The 26028-nt window shown below is 41.1% G+C and overlaps 1 protein-coding gene across 1 annotated transcript; it reads left to right on the top strand.

The window, feature by feature from the left end:
* The first annotated feature begins 2933 nt into the window (after positions 1 to 2933).
* Positions 2934 to 25258, top strand: mybpc2a (myosin binding protein Ca). The gene is made up of 27 exons (XM_046866615.1): positions 2934 to 2993; positions 11049 to 11130; positions 11208 to 11356; positions 11712 to 11829; positions 11912 to 11960; positions 12428 to 12484; positions 12590 to 12762; positions 13565 to 13697; positions 13791 to 13915; positions 14031 to 14136; positions 14695 to 14855; positions 15317 to 15482; positions 16150 to 16256; positions 16344 to 16373; positions 17061 to 17203; positions 17419 to 17578; positions 17725 to 17829; positions 17901 to 18089; positions 18704 to 18838; positions 20360 to 20527; positions 20638 to 20726; positions 21428 to 21623; positions 22593 to 22732; positions 23006 to 23165; positions 23550 to 23686; positions 24591 to 24777; positions 24861 to 25258. Exons 1-27 carry the CDS (start codon positions 2934 to 2936, stop codon positions 24890 to 24892), a joined length of 3357 nt encoding a protein of 1118 aa, XP_046722571.1. The 3' UTR covers positions 24893 to 25258.
* Positions 25259 to 26028: the final 770 nt, after the last annotated feature.

Here is a 26028-nt window from a genome sequence, read left to right as displayed (position 1 = left end):
ATGGGATTAATGGTGTTGAAGGTGTTTGTGCGGGTTTTTAGTGAGGTTATCAAGGGTTTTGAGGGTTGCGAGGATTGTGAGTCTTGAAGGTGTTTAAGGTGATGAAGTTGTTGAGGGTCATGAATGTGTTGAGGGTTATGATGTTGTTGAGGGTCATGAGGGTGTCGAAGGTTTTGAAGGAGGATTGTGAGTCATGAGGGTGTTGGGGGTCATGAGGGGATTGAGGGTGGTGAAGTTGTTGAAGATCGTAAGGCTTGTGAGTATGTTGAGAGTCGTGAGGGTATCAAGGCTGGTAAGAGATGTAAGAGTGTTGGTGTTTAGGGTTATCAGGGTGTTGAGAGTTTTGGGTGTTGAATTTTTTTTGTTTAGCTTCGGGATATAAATTCTACTGTTTCGAAACAGGAAAAAACATACAGGCCACAAAATTGACCTGTTATCATGAATTCTTTCTTCATTTCACACACACACACACACACACACACACACACACACACACACACACACACACACACACACACACACACAGCGTGTCTCATGGCATTACCTCACGACTTCGCCATCCCATGACGTGTGAGCTTCCCGTGATAAATTGCACACAGATGGTGAAATGTGATTGTGACCTTCAGCTTTTGGATTACATTTTTTAACCTCACGCTATAAATTCTTCTTTTCATTTTGAAAAACTGAGATTTGTTTAGTTTTTATTTCCGTTCTTCATTTTGGTTCGATGTATTTTACTGTTGTGTAGTTCTTATACAGACATGTACAGGATTACATGAGACTACACAAGACTGCTTAAAACCTAAACTGGATTACATGAGTCTACACAGGTATACATAAGACCTTCATAAGATTACATAAGACCTACACAGGACTACATGAGACTATGCAGGACTGCAAAAGACCTACACAGACCTACATAAGACCTACACTAGATTATACAAACAACACAGGACTACATTAGACATACACTGGACTACACAAATCAACATGGGGCTACATAAGATGTACACAGGATTACACAGGACTACGCAGGTTTACATAAGACCTAAGCTCACAGAACTACATGAGACTACACAGGACTACATAAGACCTACCAAGTATTACATGAGACTACACAGGGCTACATAGGACCGACACAGGACTATACAAACAAAACAGGACTACATAAGATTTACCCAGGATTACACAAGACTACGCAGGTTTACATAAGACCTAAGTACACATACTTACACAGGCCTACATAAGACCTACACTAGACTACACAAACCAACACAGGTTACATGAAACCTATACAGGACTACATAAGACCTACACAGCAACTTCTAAGACTACACAGAATTACTTGAGACTGCACAGGACTATATGAAGACTACTTAAACCTAAACAAGACCTACACCAGATCTACACACGTCTACATGAAAAAACACAAAAAACTAAACAGGAATATTGGACTATATATGACTAAATTAACACAGTACAACATGAGGCTACACAGCGCTACGTAAAGACTACATAACCCCTGCATAAAACTGTATAATACCTACACAGAACTATAAAAGATCTATAAAGGACTGCATGAGCCTACACAAGAATACAAAGAATACATTATTACTCATAATCACACACTTCAGTGCTCATGTTAGTTCTCACTCTAAAGTGTTCTGTATTGTTTAAAGACTATAATCACACTCTTACAGTCACCCAAATGAGGATGAGGTTCTGCTTTTGAGTCTGGTTCCTCTCAAGGTTTCTTCCTCATAACATCTATGAGAGTTTTTCCTTCACCACAGTCGCCACGGCTGCTCATCAGGGATAAATACACACCATTCACCTTCACTGTTAAATTCTGTAAAACTGCTTGACTTGATAGAGGAGTACATATGACTTACACAAGACTAAATAAATCAGCAAAGGATTTCACAGAACTACAAAGGACCTTCAAAGGACTACATAAGACACTAAAGGTGTGGAATAAAGTGCCTTTAAATATAATGTGCATTGACATGAAACATACTGATATATTAAGTAAATGAGTGTATACCATATATGGGCATAGCAGCAAGTGAGCTAGCTGCCAGGAATGCAATATTGGTCAAATACAAACCCATTCCAACTTTTAAAACAAAAAATGGTAACAAAAAATATCTAAAGAATACGATCAGGACAGAAACAGTAGGACTGTATTTGGAATAAAGTGCTGATGTGAGCGATTGTTCACGTGACTGAAGCAGAGACCAGAGTTTAGTGTAAAGATGCCTGAGGTTCTTTATAATGTTCCTGGACTCGCTTTAGTGTTGCCTGCAGTGGAGGTCATGGAGCTCAGTGCGGATGGTGATCTGAAGGGCCGACTGTTGTGCTTGGAAATCAATACAATTATTTATAATATATTACAAATTATACTTACATAATTTGCAAAGGAGTGGAATAAAACTCCTATTCAATTAATAATGTTTTTTGAGGACTGCATATTCATCAGGATCTGATGATCTTCTTTCACCGTTTTGTTCTTTGTTGCTCCCTGTGAGCATTTTTTTGGAGTTTTGTGAGAAGAGCTGTAAACATGCTGTAAATGCACTTTAGGAGGTGGTATCAAAACGTTTCTGCTAACTGGTGCTGCCACGTCTGTGAATTCATGATGGACAGCGATTTAGAACAAAGAATTCTGCGTGAAACTGGGCAAATCTGCCACAGAGACGTTTGACATGATGTATGTTGGACATTTGAGTCATTTGAGGTGTTTCGAGCGGCATGTGCACTTCAATAGCGGAAGAACATCACTGGAAGACGACAAGAGGTCAGGAAGACCTCCGACAAGCTTAACCCCCGAAACCGTTCAGCAACTCGTGCATGATGATCGTCGGAATACAATCTACATGATCTCACTTCTGCACTTCTACTTATCTCCTGCAGACTTCGCCCTCATCCCGAAGATGAAGATCCAGCTCGCCGTTTTAGCACCGTTGCGGAGACCCGGCACAAATTTGCAGAAGGTGCTTAACACGCTTCGACAAGGAGACTTCCAGGACACATCCCAGAGGAACACTGGGAGCGCTATATTGCTGTGCAAGGGGGCTATTTTAATGGTGACGTAGATAAATAAAGTACTAAACAGAGAGGGTCTCCAAACCTTTTGATACCACTTCAAAATTGTTTACATTAACACGTTAAACGTTAAAAAAGATAAGCTGAATATATAACCACCAAATCATGGAAGACTCAATGTTCTCTTTCATCCCTGCTTTCAGCCTGTGTTGGCTAAAGGAGTTTAGAGCTGCAGGGGAGAGTGAGGGAGCGACGGAAAAATAAGTGTGACAAGAAATTCGCAGCACATGGACATTCCTGAGAGGTTTGACGGATAGAAAAACAGAAAGATAGACTGAGCGAGGTAGAGGGAGAGAGAGACGGAGACAGCTTTGACAGCAAAAACTGAACCTAGAGATGGTAGAAGCCTCAGCATAACATGACGCTGGAACATAAATTCCTCCTGAACCGCTCGTGATATCGTCTCCTGAGCCTCGTTCGTAAAAGAAAACCTGTTTATGGTTGATTTTTATGGAGCTTCAGAATAGCAGCGAGAACAGGTGACGGCGGCGGGAGCATCGCCTCCCCGATTTACACCTCCATGTTTGGTCCTGCTTGGAGAAACAGACCTATAAAAAGCGAAACTTAGAGCGATAAAGCGACGGATAGATAGATAGACGAGAGTATTTATAGGGACTGGACGGATCCTAATCGCACATTTGCACTTTTCTCAAGTGATACGAAAATATCTGCGTCTAGTCGCTTCCTTGAATCAGCGTCACCTCACGATCTGCCTCTTTAATTCTATTTTACACGACTTCTTACTCCGCGTCTCGATCGGCCGCCTCAGTAAATCCCATGGATTACTCCAGGGAAATGGAGTCTCTGGAATCTCTGAATAAACACAACACATCAGTGGGGTCTTGTGGTGTGGGGAATCAGATGTGATATTAAAACCCAATCTCTAATCTCTAATAATAGTTTAACAAGAAAAATATTAAGGCCGAGAGATGCATTAAATCGCCAAGGACTCATTGATGGAACAAAAAATTAATGAATTTAAAGACACAGATGAAGTGTTGTGATATTTCTTTCACCAATCTCCGTAACGTTCGACCAGGTTCATGCTCTGTTTTCTCAAACATGTGAAATGTGAAAATGTTCAATCCTGTTTCCATTTTTTTATGAAATGGAGCCCAGATCTAGGGGGTGTGTCACTCTTTGTACTCACATGACTACCTCAGCTGTCTCTGATTGGCTCCATGGGAATGCGATCAAGTTCTCTTTCTTGCTTCTTCGCACCATTAAAAAAAATGATAATAGTGACCTTTTGGTGGTGCTGTTGCTCCTGTGTCATTTTGTCAGCGGGGCTTTGGTTTTTTGGTTTTCCTGACTGAGATTATTACGTATTTAAAAGGAAGGGAAAGTTCAGGGTATTCAGAGTCAGGCTATGCAGGTGCTAAGATTTTTCAAAACACAAATGCTCATCTGGAGGTGGTATCTTAGTGATTAAGGCATTGGACTTTGTTTATGAACGTTTTGAGTTGAAATCCCACCCACACCAAGTTGCTACTCCTGGGCCCCTGAGCAAGACCCTCAACCCAACTCAATGATCTTGGTGACCCGTGTCACATGATTTCAGATTTTGTTCACTTTTTTCCTGTTTAGTTCCATATGAAGTTGAATGTAGATGAAGAGGCGCCTTTGCTCTGTCATGCTAAATTGCCATTGGGGAGGGTTGAGAAGTGCCAGAATTATTGCCTCAGACAACAGCATAGGGTTTAAAAACCTGTCCTGAGACATTTTTTTCTTGCATGGAATGCCATAAGGGTCAGCTAGTAAATCTGTAAAGTTTGTGACTATACAATTTGCAATGTTCAGGACCGTAAGCTCCACCCTAAAGTTTCCTGATTTGGTCTATGAATTGTTAATAAAACAGCTCTCTGTTGTAGTGTTATATAAAGAAAGTTCTTCTGGAGACACAAACAAAAGAGTCAAAGAACTCATTAATTATGCAGTTGCTAAGATGATTACCAGAACACAAAAGGACATGTTGCATGTTGGAAAAGGATAATCTGAAAAATGAAAAATTTTGATCTGCAAATTGAGCAAAAGTGCAAAAGGGAGGGTTGCCAAGTGACATAAAAACACACTGGAGTAGCAGAACGTAAACAAAAATGATTGGCTCAGACAACAGCATATTGTTTAAAAACAACAAATCGTGACACAAGTTGCCATATGTGGAACGCTATAAGGGTCAGCTAGTAAATCTGCAAAGTTTGTATTCATTTTATTAGCAATGTTCAGCATAGGAAACTCCATCCTAAAGATTCCTGATCTGGTCTACACAGAAAAACAAAACAAAGAACCAAAGAACACATTAAGGTTTTTGATTACACAATTGCCTGCTCTACTATTCCTGGATCTAAATTATGTAAAAAATCTGGCTTTAAAAGTTCAAGAGTTCCTACAACAGTTCCTGCTCTGTAGATTTGTCCTGCTTCATTAATTGCAATGTGTGTTGTGTCTCACTGTTTTCTTGCCCTGCTTGTAAGTGGATTAGTTCAGTTTGGATCCTATTTGGTGAGATCTTGTGACTCAGAAAGCTTCATGGATGAGATCCTTTTACGTGTGGACTAACAATGCCAAAGTCTAATGAGAACCAAACACAACACCAGTTATCAGAATCTCACCATGAAAGACAAACCTTAGATCCAAAATAGAGGTGTTGACCCTTCAGAATGTCTTCTGAACCCTCAGGGTGGGTCTCGCAACCTGAGCCCGCGGGGGGAACGTATGCCCAGTCACGTGTCCTGCCTCCTGGCAGCTCTTATGGACGGTAGATTTGTTTCTGGTGTGGAAATCTTTGAGACGTGAGAGAAATTACTTTACAGCTCCAGAGGTGTAACGATACGAGCTGATGCTAATAAAACTCCATGGAAGCTGAAAAGCTGACCAAGTTCTGAGATCCCTCTCATTGGTTCCTCTTATGCCTTAAGCTTTTATCTGAACCTGTATGTATCCAGTGAATTACTTGTTTTGAGAATTCACACCATTACAATCTGCAGTCACCAATTTCTTCCCTTTGAAATGGGCTTTATTTATAGTGATTAAACATAAGGCTGATGTTTCTGATCCCACCCACAGAGATTTCGACTCCCAACTAAGAGTTCTGAACATGCAAACAACCTACCAAGCCAAATTAAACCTAAACCAGGAAATAAAACAAAAATTTAATTTGCTAGCAAAAGCTAACCTAGCAAACATGTCTACCCATTTATGGCATTTGGCAGACGCCCTTAGCCAGAGCGACTTACAACTGAGCAGTTGATGGTTAAGGGCCTTAGTGGTTCTGGGATTTGAACTTCAGATCCAAAATCCAATGCCTTAACCACTGAGCTGCAGCTCTATAACCCTTAAATCCCTTGAAATGTAATTCTTGTCATGCTGATTTACATTAATGGCTTCGCAGACAGAGGGGGAGCTGTCGCTGCAGCTTGCTCATTATAATATTAAGCCACGCCCATTACAAACATTTTCATCTCCATCAGCATGTTCTGTTGGGTTTTTTCTAAACATTGATTGTTATTTTGTGCAAATTGATTTCTATTGTACACAACCTATCCTCAAATACGCTGTGTTCAATTTTTTCATTCAGATCCAAATTTCTGCGAAAACGTTGTATTTATTTCATATATTTTTGCATTCAGTGTATTTAGCATGGATCTTTCTAACTTTCTGTCTATTTAAGCATTCGATTTTCATAAAAAAAAAAAATCCTTGGTTCATTTGCTAATTATGTAAAATTTTTAGCTCCACAGAAACAGGAAGCGGCTCCTCCTGCTGGTGAGTTTCCTGACATTACTACTGTTATAATGGCTTGCGATGCTAACAAGAGACATATCGCTAATGTTTTGACAAAAATCCACTTCCTGGATTTCTTATTTATTTACATTTTTTACTAACTCATCTGGAATGCTAACCCTGTGCATAATTAGTGTAAAAATGTATTTATTTTGATTTTTTTATATAGAAAAAACGTCCATCACATTAGCAAGCAACATTTCTGCCATGCTGCTTGGAGGTTGTTGTTTGTCACATTATTGCAAATTGTTATCTGATTAAATGACCGTGATTATTATTATTATTATCATATTAGTCCTGATTTATTCTTCTGATAAATGTTAAAGAGGGTTATAGGATGGTGTGTCAGAATGTGTGTGTTTTATAGCATACTGAGGACCAACTGTCCCCACAAAGGTAGGAATATTAGGATCAAAGAAAGAAATGTTTTGTACTTGTCACATGTACTTTACAGCGTAGTGAAATTCTTCCTTTGCATATCTCAGTGATGTTAGGAAGCTGAGGACAGACCAGACGGCCAGCCATGATATTGCACCCCTGGAGGGTTAAGGGTTTCTAAGGGGAACAACATTTGTACACACTGTATGAGGTGGTATCAAAATGTTTTTGTTTGAGACTTGATCAGTTTACAAAAAGTACTTTAAATAGGCTCCTTGCACAACAATACAGAACTCCCTGTGTTCCTGCCACTTCTGGACTTCGGTGTCCTAGAAGTCTTATTTTCAAAGCATGTAAAGCACCTTCTGGGATTAACGCTGGATCTCCGCAATGGTGTCAAAACAGCAAACTTTGAGCCAGATCTTTATCTTCAGGAAGAGGGCGAAGTGCGCAGGAGACACATCTGGAGAGTAGGGTGGGAGCGGAAGCGAGATCATGTGGATTGTTCTCCGACTCTCATCATGCACAAGTTGCTGAACGGTTTTCGACATTATCGAGGTTTAAGTTTGTTGAAGGTCTTCCTGATCTCTTGTCTTCTTCCGGCGATATTCTTCCTTTTGCAGCACACGTAACACTCAAAACACCTCAGACGACTCATTGCAGCATCACCGTATGTCAAACGTACGTCACGTCCAACATCTTTGTGGCAGATTTTCATACAGAATTTCATATTTGCTCTTTGTTCTGTTTTGCTGTCCATAATGAAATCGCAGACGTGGTAACACAAGTGGTCAGAATAGCACCAGTTAGAACCATTAGTCCTGAAACTTTTTGATGCCACCTCATATAGAGGGGTGCGAGGGGTCTCTTACAGTTACCCTTAAAAATTACCCTTAAAATTCCTGACCCAGGATCCGTACAGGTCCTGGAGGGGAAGCAGGTTGGTTTTGATGCATTTTGTAGACCAAGCAAATCCAAGTCTTCAGAACTTGTTCACTTGAGTAACAGATGAACACAGTATGGATTCGATGGTGGCCATGTAGAATTGGTGCAGAAGTTCCTTAGGCTTGTTGGGTTTTATTATTTTGGTGAGAAAGTTCCTCCTCCACTCTTTTTTTTGTTAGAGAAATGTATGATATTTATATTTACATTCACAGCATTTGGAAAATGCCCTTATCCAGAGCGACTTATAACTGAGCAGTTCAGGTTTAAGGGCTTTGCTCAGCAGCTTGTTAGTGCTGGGATTTGAACTTGTGACCTTCCGAGTCCAATGCCTTAACTACAGAGCTACCACCTCCTGATATCTGATAGTTGAGACATTTGTTTGGTTCTCACATGCAAGCAAAGAGGCTTTGGGTTTAGATTCAGGCATAGTAAAAGGTCCTGACGAGAATTTTAAGAGTGTGTGTGTGTGTGTGTGTGTGTGTGTGTGTGTGTGTGTCGATGAATGTAACTGTTCCTCGTCTGCATAATAACTTTTTCTTACTGCTTGTTGCTTCTTCTCATGCAGAAGAGAAGGATGAAGGATGGGGGGATGGTAAGGAAATAGAAACGATCCACTCAGCTCGCTTGGTGTTTCTACCTCAGGTTTATGTGTGTGTATAGGTATCTGTGTGTGTGTAGGTGTGTGTGGGTGTATGTGTGTGTCTCATATTCTGTGTGTTTGCTGACCGGCCGCTCACGAGAATGAGCGTGCGATAAACTGCGAGTGTTATCTTAGTCGAGCGTGAACGTGAATCATCACTGTGTCACTGTAGGCATGCACTCGGGACAGTCACTGACTCTGGATATGGATCTTCACATCTGTTCCAGAGGTTCTGACTGATCGGATTGGAGACTGGCATGTGCTATATAACATAATTTAGAAATATTTTTAAGCAAAACACTGGTTGATGTACTTGATGATGATGATGATGATGGGTTTGGCTGTGTGTTTGTTACACGGTGGAAGTGCTTTGGCACTGGACGACTGAACGCATTCTCAGGTCATGTTTCTCTGCCAGAACATTTTGTTCAGTGTTGTTTCAAATTACTGCAGTGTTCATCAGCAGTGCAAATAAAATGCCTGGAAAATGTTGACAAATTAAAAAAAGCAGCAGTGATATAAACCTGGTTTCTGTGCATGAATACACACTGAACAAAATTATAAACACAAATTTTGCTCCATTTTTCATGAGCTGAACTCAAAGATCTAAGACTTTTTCTATGTAGAAAAAAGGTCTACTTCTCTTAAATATTGTTCACAAATCTGTCGAAATTTGTCTTAGTGAGCTCTTCTCCTTTGCTGACATCATCCATCCAACTCACAGGTGTGGCAGATCGAGATGCGGGACACAATAAAAGGCCACTCTAAAATGTGTGCAATCATGCATCAAATATGGATTCTAGCTATGAAGGAACCAAACATGTTTTTATGTCATCTAGACGGCTTCCAGACCGGGCCCTTACCTCACCATTATGTTGGTTGAAAGAGTTACAAGACATTTCCAAGAGACTTGAGATTTGGCTGTTCCTGAGCTCATAAACAATGTTCACATCTCACCAGTTGTACCGAACCCCAGGTGACCACAAAATGTCCACAAATCTAATAATCAAGGCTGAAAATGACTGGAAGAAGTTTATGAGAAGAGGACAAAATATCATTTTTGATGTCAAGAGAATTTATCTTGTCAGTGTAAAGATACAGACCTCAGCCAGGATGTTCTGCCTGATATTGTGTAGTTCCTCCTTGTGTCCTACTTGTGTTGTGGCACCAATATGTTAGCAGGAGATCCTTTAAGTTCTGTAAATTGTGAGATGAACTCTTGATGGATCGGAATTGTTTGTCCAGGACATACAGGCCAGGACATTTGCTCCTATAATGACCTCCACTCTGTTCCACCATATGTACACCAGACTTTGTGGAGATTTGGTGGAGATTCATTCAGCCACAGGGCTGTTAGTAAAGTCAGGTACTGATGTAGGTGAGAAGATGAAGAGGCCTGGGGTGCAGTCAGCATGAAACATTCATCCCAAAGGTGTTCAATAGGGTTTAAGGTCAAAGCTCCAAAAACCTTTGTACATATAATGTATCATTCTAGAACTAACTTTTCCTCACACTGTCTGTTTCTTTTTCTTTCTCTCCATCTATCCATCTCTTTCTCCTTGGTGCAGAGTTGCCAGAGGATGGTAAGACACCCAATTGCTTGAGCATGTATTTGTCCAGGACATATACATGACAAAATATTTCTTTTCATTATTATTTTTCTAGAGCAAAGAATCAGAGTGTCTTCCTCATCCTACAGCAGAACCTTCAGAGAAAGAAAACAAGGCCATTTGTTAAAATCCTTTCGCAATTTGTCCGCCGTTGTTACGTAATACGCAGCTTTTTCATAAAGAATGTTGTATTTTGATGTGTGGAGAAAAGAAAGTAATTACTATCAGCAAGGAGCATCAGTTCCCCAGAAGTGGAAAGTAACGGATTACACGGAAAACAACAACTTAAAATGACCTACTTTTTACTTTTATTGGATAGATTTTTAGACTTGTATCTTTACTTGTACTTCAGTCAAATGTCCTTAAAGTAACAGTGCTTATACTTGAGTAGAATATTTTATTACGTGTTCCACCTCTGACGTTCCCATCCTGAAGATTGTTCTCCGAAATCAGCACGTCCTGATGTTTTATTCCACACGTTTTTATATGCGTAAAAAAACATCACATTCTACATTCTGCCCGTAAATCTTAAGCTCCACGATTGGCTGATTTCATTTACACATAACTTACTTCTCATACGTCTTCAGAGCACATCCGGTGAGGAGCGAGAGATGAAGGAGAGCACCGGCCTCATTGTGGAGAGACCCCAGAGTGCCACAGCAATCAAAGGTCAGTGTTTATCTGCATCGTAAAAGAGTTTTAGTGAGAGTTGAACGGCATTTGATTTCACTTGATTTTGGTTGCAGGGAAAAACATAACGTTTGTGGCCAAGGTGGACTCCTCAAAACTTCTAAGGAAGCCGGTGTTCAAGTGGCTGAAAGGGAAGTGGTTGGACCTGGGCAGCAAAGCGGGCAAACACCTGCAGTTTAAAGAAACCTATGACAGGAACAACAAGGTGTGTGTTGTATCTTTGGAGGCTTTTGTGATCTCATAAAGCCCATAAATTGCTCCAGTGTTCTCCAACAGACATGTGAGCACCATATCCCACTAAATAAAGTCTATGTAGACTGGGCTGCAGAACAGGGAGTGAAAATGCTCTCACATTATAATCAAATTCTCCGACATTTTCACAAGACATCAAAAGGCGTGTACTGCTGTATCAAACTGACAATATGCTCTCGCATTCACACACAATGCTCTTGCATTTGCACACAATATGCTTTCGCACAATATGCTTTTGATTTTGCACAAATACTTGCACATTTACACAATGTGCTCTTGAATTAACAAGAAATCTTAATCTGTGGCAGATCTACACGTATGAGATGACCATTGTGAAGGTGGTGGAAGCAGATGCGGGAAGTTATCGCTGTGAGGTCACAGGCAAGGACAAGTGCGACAGCTGGGCTTTTGACATCACTGTAGAAGGTATGAACTTTCTGGTGTGTGTGTGTGTGTAGATTCAGCTTGTTTGATTATATCATCATGTCTGATTTATTTTGTCTTTCAGCTGCACAAGAGGCTCAGCAAACCAACATTCTGGAGGCCTTCAAACGATCGTAAGACTGTGTGTATGTATGTGTGTGTGTGGGGGGTTCTGTTTTGAGACAATATCTATTGGTAAAAGCACAATGCAAATAAACATGAATGAAATTGAATTGAATCGATCATGCTGTTTCCAGCAAGAAACTCAAGTGTGAGGGAAAACTCAGTGACAGGGTGCACATGTGGTCAGAATAGTACCAGTTGCACAGCTCCTGATGTACACAGGCTGATGTCTTTTGGCACATTGACTTTGTATGTGAAGTTCGGTGCTCCGTGTGACTAGCGTGTGTGTAGCCTTGTGCTGCCACCTGTTGGTGTGTTACAAAATTAGTCTTGAAAATCTTTGATACCATCTTGTAAAAAACATGACTGTAATCTGCCTCATGCAGTTTTATTTTTAAAGTTCAGTGCAAGTTTTCTAAGTTCAGTATTTTCAGTTTATTGCAGAAATGACACATGTATATTTATGTTCTAATTGCAGGGGAGAAGCAGGAGAGGACGCTGGAGACTTGGATTTCAGTGGTCTACTTAAGAAAAGGTCAGGATTTCCTCACTCAACTCTCACTATATTCCCTGAGACACACATCAAATCAGGGACATCAGAGAAATAGCAAAAACATAACACAAAATGTTTGTTGGTTAGAGAACGGAAGCAGAAGGAGGAGCCCCAGGAGGAAGTGGATGTGTGGGAGATCCTGAAGAAAGCAAAACCCTGTGACTATGAGAAGATCGCTTTCCAGTACGGGATCACAGACCTGAGGGGAATGCTGAAGAGACTGAAGATGATGAAGAAGGTGGAGCAGAAAAAGAGTGAAGGTAAGCAGTGTACACACACACACACACACACACACACACACACACACACACACACACACAGAGGTAACTATTGATTACCGATACACTTCAATCTTAAGGGCAAAGTGCTGGAATCATCTTACACCTGAGTAAGATGAGTCGAGAGAAGGTCGTTATGTAGTCTTTATAACCAGGCGTTTAATTAAGGTGTTGGGGGTGAAGCTTAACGCCCCTATTTACATTAAAACGAATTCCTGTTTCCACTTATGTTAGCAGATTCCCTCTGCAGCCCAGAAACAACTCAAAATGCTGAATTACTCCAAGACTGACTGTTATAAAGGACTGTTGCTATAGAAACAAGAATGTATCTGAGCGAGCGTATTCATTGTAAATACACTGGTGATGTGCAGAGTCCAGCACTGGACAGCGCTCTGGTCTCGAGGTCCTGAAGGACATGCAGGAACGTGTGAACTTATTTCAGGAGCGTGTTTGTTGTGTGAGTGTTTATTGGGTTTGGTTTTTTTTTGGGTTTGTTGCATCTGTATGTATTTGTTTATTCTGTTTGTTGTGTCTGAAATTTTGTTTGTTGTGTTTAAGATTGTATGTTGTGTCTGAGGTTTTGTTTGTTGTGTCTGAGGTTCTATTTGTTGTGTCTGAGATTCTTCCTCTTGTGTCTGATGTTTTGTTTATGTCTAAGATTCTTCTTGTGTCTGAAATTCTGTTCGCTTTGTCTGAGATTAAGTTTGTTGTGTCTGAGATTCAGTTTGTTGTATGTGAGTTTATGTTTTTTGTGTTTGTAACTTTTTATGTCTTTGTGTCTCAGCCTTCCTGAAGAAGTTGGATCCTGCGTACTCGGTAGAAAAAGGGAAGAAGATCCAGCTGTGTGTGGAGCTGGCCGATCCCAACCAGCAGGTCAAGTGGCTGAAAAATGGCCAGGAGATCAAACCTTCAGCAAAGTAAGTGTGTGTGTGTGTGTGTGTGTGTGTGTGTGTGTGTGTGTGTGTGTGTGTGATAAACACCAGCAGGTATTTGAAAGTGTGTTTTTATAGGTACATATTCGAGAGCATCGGTGGAATCCGAAAACTCACCATCAACAAGTGCACGCTGTCAGATGACGCTGCGTACGAGTGTGTGGTCGATGAGGAAAAGTGCTTCACCGAGGTCTTCGTGCAAGGTGAACCATCATATTATCAACACACACTCTGTACAATGCTGTCTTTGTCCTTCATTTATGTGTACGAGTGTCTGTGTGTATGTGTGTGTGTGTGTGTGTGTGTGCGTGTGTGTAGAGCCTCCAGTCACCATCACTAAGTTGCTGGATGATATCCATGTTGTGGTTGGAGAGAAAGTGGAGTTCGAGGTGGAAGTGTCTGAGGAAGGAGCCAACGTCAAGTGGTGAGATTTATTCAAAGATTTTTTTATAAGCATTGATGTGAAATGTGAAATGATGTGGAACAGCACTGCAGCGCCCCCTGCTGACTGAGTCAGATTTTGCCCTGGGACACAGTGCAACACATGACTGTAACCAGAACTGACAGCGTTTGTGTTTTTTGTGTTTTATTTGTATATTTGTTTTGTGTGTCTCTGTATATTATTTCTGTGTTTGTTGTGTCTCTTTGTTGTGTCTGTGTTTGGGACCTTGTGTGTTTGTGATTATGATTGTAATGTGTGTCTGTTCTAATGTGTATTGTATTGTAATGTGTATTTTAGTGTGTTGTGAGATTACGATGGATCTTGGAATGAAACACAACTCCATCTTTAAACTCCTTAAACACTGTGCAGCTCCACGCTTTTCTATGTCACACTGTTCTTCTCTACACTGTTCTTCTCTACACTGTTCTTCTCTACACTGTTCTTCTTCACATTGTTCTTCTACACATTGTTCTTTTACCACACTCATTCACATCTCCTTACTTTTGTCTGCTTTATTTATTTATTTATTTATTTATAAAGGATGAAGGATGGAGTGGAATTGTCTCGGGATGGAAAGTATCGAATCAAGAAGGAAGGCACCAAACACTGGCTGATCATCAACGAGGCCACCAAGGATGACATCGGGATGTACCATGTCTACACCAGTGGGGGGGAGTCCAAGGGAGAGCTGGAGGTGGAAGGTATCTCTCATAACTTTTGTTTGAGATCTGCTCTGGGTGTTGAGGGACAATGATCTGGTTTTGGCTCAAGTGAGCTTCATTTCTCACTCAGTATTTTCCAGTAACAAGTAACTTCATCTTAATGAGAAATCCAGAGGAGATGACAGAGCAAAAGGTCACACTGATTATGATGATGATGATGATGATAAATTCTTATTAATCTATGTAGTTGATAATGTTGTGGATTTGGACAGACCCTCGTTTGACTCCTGATAATGATGATGATGATGAAACATTCTTAGTGGCCTATGTAGTGAATAAAGGTGTGGATTGGGACACACCCACACTGGACTTATTATGATGCTGTGGAAGTTCTTATTTGTCTTTATAGTCTATAGTTGTGTGAATTGGAACACAAACACACTGGACAGGATAATGATGGTGTGTGTGTGTGTGTGTGTGTGTGTGTGTGTGTGTCTCAGATAAGGAGCTGGAGGTGCTTCAGAGTATCGCTGACCTGACCCTGAGGGCCGCTGAGCAGGCTGTGTTCAAATGCGAGGTTTCTGATGAGAAGGTGACAGGAAAGTGGTTTAAGAATGGAGAGGAAGTTGTTCTGAGTGACCGCATCAAAGTGTCACACATCGGCAGGTAATCTACACACACACACACACACACACACACACACACACACACACACACCTGTAGCTTATTCAACAGTAGTGTTGGATAAATACACATAATACCATAGAGTACCGAATGTACTGTGTGGATTGGGACAGGTCCAATAGTGAATAGCGCTGTGGATTGAGACTCACCCACACTGCTCTCATGACAGTGATTATCTCATTGCACTATACATTGAACAGTGGTGTGGATTGGGACACACCCACACTGGACTCATTATGATAAGTTCTTAATGCCCTATACAGTGAATATGTCTGTACTCGTTCGCTTACATAGTGAATAGGAGTGTGGATTGGGACACAGCCGTATTCATGGGGAGACATTTAGTATGCTGTTTAAATGGCTTATATAGTTTATAAATGTGTGGATTGGGACACGCCCACACCGGATCCATGATATACAGTAAAAACATGTCATAAATATCTGGACACGTGGACACCATTAGGGGTGTTTCCTTTATCTGTGAGTGAGAAAACACTGTGCATCCGGTACGTAATAAGTGAAACTAATCCAATCAGATATATTTATTGACTTCAGTGTTTCCATGGAAACTGTTCCCGAGGTCACTTTGAGGTCGTGTAGGTTGCTGTTCCTATGGTAACACAAAGTCTTGGTATTTGGGGGCACTCAGGATCCACAAATTGACGATTGATGACGTGAAGCCAGAGGATGCAGGAGATTACACCTTCGTTCCTGACGGCTACGCCATCTCTCTTTCAGCCAAACTCAACTTCATAGGTATCACACACACACACACACACACACACACACACACACACACACACACAAAAACACTTTCATTTAAACTGTTATATTTTTTTACAGAAATCAAGATTGAATATGTTCCACATCAGGGTGAGTGTCTTTTCTTTCTTTCTTTTAATATTATTACTGTACATTATACAATTTAATTTAGTTAATTTTACAAGTCTTATATCCTTTAAAAATCCCAAAATTTCCACAGAAATAACGTACAAGCTGCAGTTTAGCATGCTTCGCTTTGCATTTTTTTCAGGCCCTGAAATTTTCTCCGCCCCAGACTGATTACACATGCAGAAAAACAAAAAAAACAACATTTACTATTTTAGATTTAAATAGAATTTACTGACAGAGCACAAGGAGAGTTGTGCAGAATTTTTTGCACAAAATTTTAAATTGAGTGCAGAGTTCAAGCAAATTAATGAATTGATTAATGAATCTTTTAAATAATAAATGAATAAATAAATTACCAAATTAATTAATTATTTCAGTAATAAAGTTACATTAGAAAGAGTGATAAAAAAATAAACACCTCCAGAAACCATTATTATTATTATTATTATTATTATTGTTATTATTATTATTATTATTGTTATTATTATTATTATTATTATTATTATTATTATTATTATTATTATTATTATTATTATTATTATTATTATTATGATTGTTATTATTTTCTGTACATCAGTGGAACAGTGTAGAAGGCGGGCTCTAGGACCCAGCTGTTTATCTTATACATTTTGTATGTTTTTCTTATTTAACCTTCTGCCCTTACTTCAGAGCCTCCAAAAATCCACCTGGACACCACGGGCAACATGGTGAACAAGAACACCATCATTGTAGTGGCAGGAAATAAACTGCGTCTGGATGTGGAGATCACCGGAGAACCAGCGCCCACTGTCTGCTGGAAAAAAGGAGACACTGTGAGGACCACACAACATGCTTTATCTGTCTGTCTGTCTGTCTGTCTGTCTGTCTGTCTGTCTGTCTGTCTGTTTGTCTTTCTGTCCCTCCATCCATCCAGTTGATTCCGTTACATCACTTCTGCCTATTCTATGTCCTGAGATAAATCTGAGATATGTGTGTGTGTGTGTGTGTGTGTGTGTGTGTGTGTGTGTGTGTGTGTGTGTGCGCGCAGGAGATAACGGCCACAGAAGGACGAGTGCGTGTGGAGCACAGGAAGAACCTGAACAGTTTTGTGATTGAGGGAGCAGAAAGGTCAGATGAAGGACCTTACAGCATCACCGTCACCAATCCTGTAGGAGAAGACAAGGCCGAGGTCACCATCAGGATCGTTGGTGAGAGATGAGACCGAGATTAAGACTCTCTTACACCTCACACTTCTTTATTACCACCACCCTGTCTTTCTCTCACTCTTTTCTACATCAGTATGTAGTCCTACTGTTAAAGTTCCTACAGTTCTCCCATGCATTCCTGTGTTCAGATGTTCCAGATCCACCAGAGAACGTGCACTGTACTGGGGTGGGTGAGGACTCCGCCTCTGTCCTCTGGGACCCGCCCAAATTTGATGGTGGCTCACTGCTTAAAGGCAAGATCCACACAAACAAGTGAAATTACTGTAACCATTCCGATGTTGATGCTTGTTACTGCTGTCTCCAGGTTACCTGATGGAGAGGAGGAAGAAAGGCTCGTCCAGGTGGACCAAGCTGAACTTTGACATCCATGAGTCGACTGTTTACGAAGTGAAGAAGATGATAGAGGGCGTTATGTACGAGATGAGGGTGTTCGCTGTTAACAGCATTGGGATCTCCCAGCCCAGCGAAGTCTCCAAACCCTTCATGCCTATTGGTGCGTGTGGAGTTTCAAAACGTACTGTGTGATAACCGTGAACGTGTTCAGAAACTCATTAAGGAGCAACTTCTCCAGCATAAGCGTCAGTGGTCAGTGCCAGAATTTTTAAAATCTACCCCAACAGAGCAACTCATGGCTTCTTTGGATTTCTTTATACAGCTGAGCACTGGCAGCTTGGTGACACTGGGATCATGACCTTCTGATCAGATGTCCAAACTCTTAAAGCACCACTTCCCCACATGCCTGTAAACCTTATAACAAATGTATCAAGGAATAGTGGATCAACTGTTAAGGGGTTACCGATCGGAAGGTTAGGGGTTCAAGGCCCAGCACTGCTAAACTGCACTTTTTGGGCCCTTGAGCAAATGCCGTTAATCCTATCTGCTCAAGTGGTACTGTATTATGGCCCAATTTATGCTTCCTGACAAGCTAGACCAGGCAAACAAATCAGTGGTGGCTTAGTGGGTAAGCTTTGGGTTACAGATCAGAACCCACAGGTTGGGGGTTCAAGCCTTAAGACCAATGAGCTGCCACTGGTGGACCATGAATGAATAGACCATAATGATACCTCCATCTCCCTCCATCTCCCCTCTCTCCCTTCTGTCTCGTAGCCCCGACGAGCGAGCCGACCCGCCTGATGGTTGATGACATCACAGACAACACGTGTGCGCTACGGTGGCTTCCCCCAGAGAGGATCGGTGCCGGCGGTGTGGACGGCTACATCATCGAATACTGCCTTGAAGGAGGTAAGACCCAGGAAGTAATGTTTCCAGATTAACAGGGTTAAAGTTCCTGGTGTTCGGAAAATTCCCTGGGGATCTCGGAGCATCTGCCACTGAGCCTGCTAACAGCAGCTAACGAGCAAATTAGCAAGCTACTGTATGAAGACGAAGGTCATTCTGATTACATGCCCTGTGGTTATTGGATCTCAGCCATAATTACATTTGTGTAAGTGTGTGTGTGTGTGTGTGTGTGTGTGTGTGTGTGTGTGTGTGAGAGAGAGAGAGAGAGAGAGAGAGAGATTTGAATACAAGAAGATGTACAACCCCAATTCCAAAAAAAGTTAGGACACAGTGTTAAATTTCAATAAAAACAGAATGCAATGATTTACAAATATCATAAATCTATATTGTATTCAAAATAAAATACAAACAAACAAACATTTGTTCCGATGTTCAAACTGAGGAAGAAATGAGGTCATTTTGAATTTGATGGCTGCAAAACGTCAAAAAAGTTGGAACAGGGCCGTGTTTCCTACTGTGTAGCATCACGTCTTCTCTCCGTACACATCTGGGAACTGAGGAGAACAGTTGCTGAAGTTTTGGAAGGGGAATGTTGTCCCATATGTGTCTGATACAGGATTCTAGATGTTCAACAGTTCTGGGTTTCCTTTGTTGTGTTTTTCGTTTCATGATGCATCAAAGGTGAAAGATCTAGACTGCAGGCAGGCCAGTTCAGCACTCAGACTCAGTATGTAGTTAGCATTGTCTTGCTCAAATATGCAAGTCCTTCCCTGAAAAAATTTTTTTGGATGGAAGCATTTGTTGCACTTATACCTGTATATTGCGTTCAGCATTGATGGATCCTTTCCACATGTACAAACTGCCCATTCCACAAGGACTAATGCACCACCATGCCATCAGAGATGCAGTTTTTTAAAATGAGCTCTGATAACAAGCCAGATGATCCTTCTCCTCTTTAGTCCAGAGGATGTGGTATTCACAGTTTCCAAAAATAAATACAATTTTCGATTCGTCTGACCACAGAACAAATTTCCACTTTGCCTCGGTACTTTTAATATTAGTTTTGGCCAAGAGGAGATGTTTCAGTGTTTCTGGATTGATTTCTGGAATATTCTGGAGATTTCTCTAGATTTTTGGAAACTTTTGATGATACCTTCTGTAAATAATGAGATATTCAACTGTTTTGCAATTTGAGGGTGAGGAACATTGTTCTGAAATTGTTCCACACTTTGTAGACACAGTCTTTCACAGATTGGTGAAGCTCCGCCCATTTATAGTTTTTAGAGACTCTCTAAGATACAATATTTTTACCCCATCATCTTACTGACCTGCTGACATTAGTTGCAAACTGTTTCTGTTTTTTTTTTAAATAACACTTTTCTGTGTTTTATTGTGAATAAAATATGGGTTTATGAGATTTGCAAATTATTGCATTCTGTTTTTATTTACATTTTAAACAGCATCCCAACTTTTTTAACAACTTTTGGTTGTAGATTAGAAACAAGGTTTTTATTGTGTATTAAGGGAACGAGTGGGTGCAGGCCAACGAGACTCCCGTGGATAAGACCAGTTATCGTATTCGAGACCTGAAGGTTGGAGATAAATACCTGTTCAGAGTGAAAGCGGTGAACATCGCAGGCCTGAGCCCACCGGCTGAGATCAATCAAGGAGTCACCATCCAGGAAATCACTGGTGATGGAGTTTTTCTCGCTCTCTCTTTTTCTCTCTTTTTCTCTCTTTTAGTGTCCATTATTGTTCTTTTTAAGTTATTATATTTATAACTGTCCCTCTCTCTCATTTAGAGAACCCCAGGATCCGTCTGCCTCGCCAGTTAAGGACTAAGTTCATCAAGAAGGTTGGGGAGAAGGTCAACATCGTTATTCCTTTTCAGGTTCGGCCATTACATCACTTCCTGTGATGAGCCTCCAGTAGTGAGGCACACAGCTAAATGCTAATTATCTCTATTGATATGAACTTGACTGAGTCACTGGTCTGAATCAGGCCTTGGGTTTTTAACTTAGAAAATGTGTATGTTGTTGTTTCTTTCCCTGTGGATGTTAGTAATCATTGTGCATGGGCTTAAAGGACATCCCATTCCACATTTCACCTCCTTATAATAACCTCCAGTCTGCTGGGAAGGTGTTCCACCAGATTTTGTGGAGATTTTATTCAGCCACATGGATGTTAGTAACGTCAGGTACTGATGTAAACACTAAGGTGAGGAAGCCTGGGGAGGAAGGCAGTCACTATTCACATTCATTTCAAAGGTGTTTAATAGGTTTGGAGCTCTTTAGCAGGAGATCTTTCACATCTTCTGACCCATGGAGAGCAGATGGAGCTTCTTGGAGCTGGCTTTGTGCATATGGGCATTGTAAAGTTGGAACAGGTTTGGGTCTCCTAGTTTGAGTTAAGGAAAAAAAGATTCAGGTTCGGTGATTAGAAAAAGTTCTCCTGATGTCCTGGAGAAGAACTCTGCTAGTTGATGTGATCAGAGACATCCATTGTGTCCCAAACTGACTGTTAGAGTTTCCATGATGACTGGCAGATCCAGTCAAAGTGCTTCTGTAATAAGAAAAACTTTCTGTATTTCAGGGAAAACCTCATCCCGTAGTGAGATGGTTTAAGGATGACGATCTGTTGGATCTAAAACTGGTCAACATCCGCACCACTGAGGTGGACACCATCCTGTTCATCAGGAGCGCCACCCGGGAACACTCAGGAAAATATACCCTCTCTGTCCAGGTTGAGAACATGGAGGACAGAGCCACCGTTGAGATCCAGGTTGTTGGTGAGTTTAATCAAAATGCAGTCAATCAGCTGAGATCTGCTGCCCAACGCCAGTGTCTGCTTCTTCAGCTAATAACATTAGCGTGAAATCGAAATAACTTAGCCTCGTGCACACGCCATGCTTTTTAAAACCACAAGGACTTCACCAAGTGATTGACCTGGATATACATTTTTTTTTAAATCAGTTAATTGTTTATTTCAATTTATTATTTTTTTGTTATTTGTTTATGTTTAATTTGTAATCGCATTTGTTCATTATTTAAGTCATGAATTTTTTCCTGGAAAGGTTTTCAGCCTACAAAATTTGAGACACCTGCTAGCTAGCCGGCTAAGAATGGCTTTTGTTTAGCACCTGATGTTATGCTAGTAGGTCTCGAATCTCAAGTCTAACTGTGTCTCAAATTTGCTGCCTTTCTGTCAATCTAAAATGTGAAGAAAATATCTGAAAACGGCAGTGAATCCTGTAAGGTCACGATATCGTAAAATCAGGTCTCCTTTACATTTAGGAGATTTTTTTTTATTGAAAGCTACTTCCAGGCAGTTTCGATGGGATAAACACAAACAAAAAACAAACACATTATTTCCAATTTTATATAATCAGTCTGGTATTTGCTTTTTCTTTTTTAAATGTTTTGTCTCCATTTCCTGTTATAATTTGCTCCACTCTTCTGGGAAGATGTTTCACTAGATTTTGTGGAGATTTATTCAGGTTCAAGGGTGATAGTAAAGTCAGGTACTGATGTAGGTGAGAAGGTGAAGAGCTCTGGGGTGCAGTCAGCGTTCACATTCAACCCAAAGGTGTTCAATAGGGTTTATAGCAGGAGATCTTCCAACTCTTCAAACCCATGGAAAGCAGATGTTCATGGAGCTAGCTTTGTGCACATGGGCATCGTCATGCTGGAACAGGTGAAATGAAGGGAAAATTTCATGCTGCAACATGATGATCTTCTGTCCCCATGTGAACACATAGAGAAGCCCGGGTTTCCTGTCGCCGTCACCGTGACTGACGTGTGGGGTTTTAACGCCGCCCTCGAGTGGAAGCCACCCAAAGACAATGGCAACACTGAGATCACGGGGTACACCATCCAGAAAGCTGACATGAAGACCAAGGTCAGGACCGGCTGCCCACCCACCCACACACACACACACACACACACACACACACACACACACACACACACACAAAATGGGTGAAGAATTAACGCACAATGTTTTCAGCATGTGGTTGCGTTCAGCTCTTAGTAAGAATTGCCTTTTGTTTTGTGGGTGTGGCTTAATGTGCCATTTTGAAAGTGTTTGAAAAACAAATATGGAGTCCATTAGAAAAGGTTAAAGCTTGGCTAACTTGCTATTGTGATGTGATAAATGTGTGTATGTGTGTAGGAATGGTTCACGGTGTATGAACACAACCGCAGGCCGAGCTGCACCGTCTCCGACCTCGTGATGGGTAACGAGTACACCTTCCGCGTGTTCAGCGAGAATATCTGCGGCCTGAGCGAGGAGGCGGGGCTTAGCAAAAACACCGCCGTCATCCCCAAAGCAGGTACAGATGCATCATGGGGGAATGGGATTGACAGATTGCTGATAGCACCTGTTTAAAACAGAAAATGTGTGGGTTTGGGGTTATTTCTGGCTGCAAGCTCCAGAATTGTCAGAGCTGCAATCTGATTGGCTCTGAGGATTTTCTTGTGCTGGTCCACAGAGATTTGTGCGGAAAAACTTATTTTTTTTTAAACTGAAGAAAGTAACAGCTCATCATCCAGGTAGAAATAAAACAAATAAGTTAAAAGACAAGAATGAAATCCAAAATGATCAAATTAATGAAAATTAGGCTTTTTTTATTTTCCAAAAATTGATAAACGAGTTTTAAATGCAAGACGATCACATCTACGCCACCTATACAGGTTATTCTTTTTATAAATCGCAGGACTTCAGTATAAGGCAAAACCATTTAAAGAGTTGGACATGAACAGCTCCCCCAAGTTCATCACGCCTCTAGTGGACAGATGCGTCATTGCAGGGTACAGCGCAGCCATCAGCTGTGCAGTTCGTGGCTCTCCCAAGGTATGTATGTATGTATGTATGTATGTATGTATGTATGTATGTATGTATGTATGTATCTATCTATCTATCTATCTATCTATCTATCTATCTATCTATCTATCTATCATGACCAAAAGTATGTGCGCCCGTAACCACTCCAGCATCACAGTGCTCCTGTACTCAGCGCAGGCTCCATGCTGTTAAAGGTTGGAGCAGCAGAACCCTGAGTGTCCTGTTCAGATTCTGACCTTTTCAACCCCAATAAACACTAACATGGACCTGGAGCCTCCTCACCTCCTCCAACATGAATTCCTGATCTCACTCTTGTTAATGGTAAATGAAGCCCACAGCCACGCCCTAAAAACCTCTAGTGGAAAGACTTCTAACTCCAATATTGGAGCTCATTATAACATTTTGGAAGATGTCCCAATCCAGAGCAACCTACATTTATTTCATTTATACAACTGAACAGCTTAGGCCTTACTCAGGGGCCCAGGAATGGCACTAAAGTTCAAAACATCATATAGGACATATGGTGGTGATGGTCAGGGTCTTTTGTATAGTGGATCCTGTCTACAGTGTATGGACAAAAGTTTGTGGACACCTGACCTTAGACTGCTTTAGTCAGTATGTGAGGTTAGAATAAGCTCCACTCTTCTGGGAAGATGTTCCACTAGATTTTGTAGTATGATTGTGGAGATTCGTGTTCCTTTCTTACCACAAGGTCTGGTGCTGATGTAGGTGAGGTGAGGAGACCTGGTGTGCGTTCACATTCATCCCAAAGGGGTTCATAGGAGATATTTGACACCTTCCAACACATGGAGAGCATATCTTCATGTGCACAGGGGTATTGTAATGCTGGAACATGAGAAGAACCCCAAAGTAGGTGTATTCATCTATTTTGTTCTTTATGGAAAACCTTCAGCCTAAGATCATCTGGATGAAGAACAAGATGATAATCGGTGGTGACCCGAAGTTCATCATGCAGAACAACCAGGGCGTGCTGACCCTGAACATCCGCAAGCCCGGCCTGTTTGATGGAGGCATGTACACATGCAGGGCCGTCAACGACTTGGGCGAGGATCAGGTGGAGTGCAAGCTGGAGGTCCGAGGTAACCGAACGCGTTTATTAAAAAAAACACACACACATTTTTCATTTCCTGTTTTATAATTCCCTCGATTTCTTCCCTTTCAGTCGTAATGGAGAAGGGAGTCGAGAAGAAATGAAGAGTGCAACGTCAAAACAATGGAGATGAAATTACAGTAGAGAACTTATACGAGTCTTAGATGAATGTGTGTCTCTCAACCTAAACTTTCTAATCAGGACTGATCTACGGCGAGATTATTGTGGTTTGAGACGTGTATTTGCTTTATTATGAATGCACTCAGGATATTACACGTCATTTGTGTGTGTGTGTGTGTGTGTGTGTGTGTGTGTGTGTGTGTTTGTGTGTTCAGAAGCTTCGTGATTTTTATGCAAATGTTCATCAGCATGCATTAATGAAGCCTGAACGACACGAGGAACGACATCGCCGACAGATTTATGCCCTGAAAACCAACAGAAAAATAAAGCAATACAATGTACAACTCGGACATGTGTCAATTTATATGGATGATCATGAGAAAATGTGTGTGTGTGTGTGTGTGTGTGTGTGTGTAGAGTAAGAAACAAAGACACAGAATCAGGTTCTCATTAGCATAACACACTGGAGACTAATTATCGAACCCTGTCAACACAGCCCTAATTAGCCCTCGCCCACGTCATTACTAAGCAAACGAATTGCGACTAATTTACACACGGTGCAAACAAACACAGCTCGGAATCCAGAGAGAGAGAGCGTTCTTCATGTGATGGACAACATCAAGTGTACGCTCCATTCCTGCAGGACCCAGCATGCACACTCACAACCGGGACACGAGGGAACACTAGTTAAGAAGGTGGATGTTTGATCGAAAGGTTGTGAGTTCAAATCCCAGCGTCATCAAGCTGCAACCACTGGGCTCTTAAACAAGAGCTGCAACTGCTTAGGCGTATAAATCAGATGTGTGCCAAATGCCATAAAAATAAATGTAAATGCACAGCAAGGAAACATGCTAACGCTAATTACACTAGATGTTTAAAGCTACAAGTCCTAGCATGGTGTGCACTTCATATCTAGACAGGATAGAGCATGCATCTAGACAAGACACTTTCAATCAATTAGACACTGCATGCAAACTTGATATATGGACAGGACGGAGCATCTGGACTAGACAGAACATACACACTTGATATCTGGAATAGGCAGGGCATGGATATGTGGTGTCTTGAGAGTTCAGAACATGCATACCTAATTTCTAGATAGGACAGAGCATGTCCACTT

Source organism: Silurus meridionalis, chromosome 14 (genome assembly GCF_014805685.1).
Source record: "Silurus meridionalis isolate SWU-2019-XX chromosome 14, ASM1480568v1, whole genome shotgun sequence".
Lineage (NCBI taxonomy): Eukaryota > Metazoa > Chordata > Actinopteri > Siluriformes > Siluridae > Silurus > Silurus meridionalis.
Note: the sequence above shows the minus strand (reverse complement) of the source record. Positions and strands in the feature narration are given on the sequence as shown.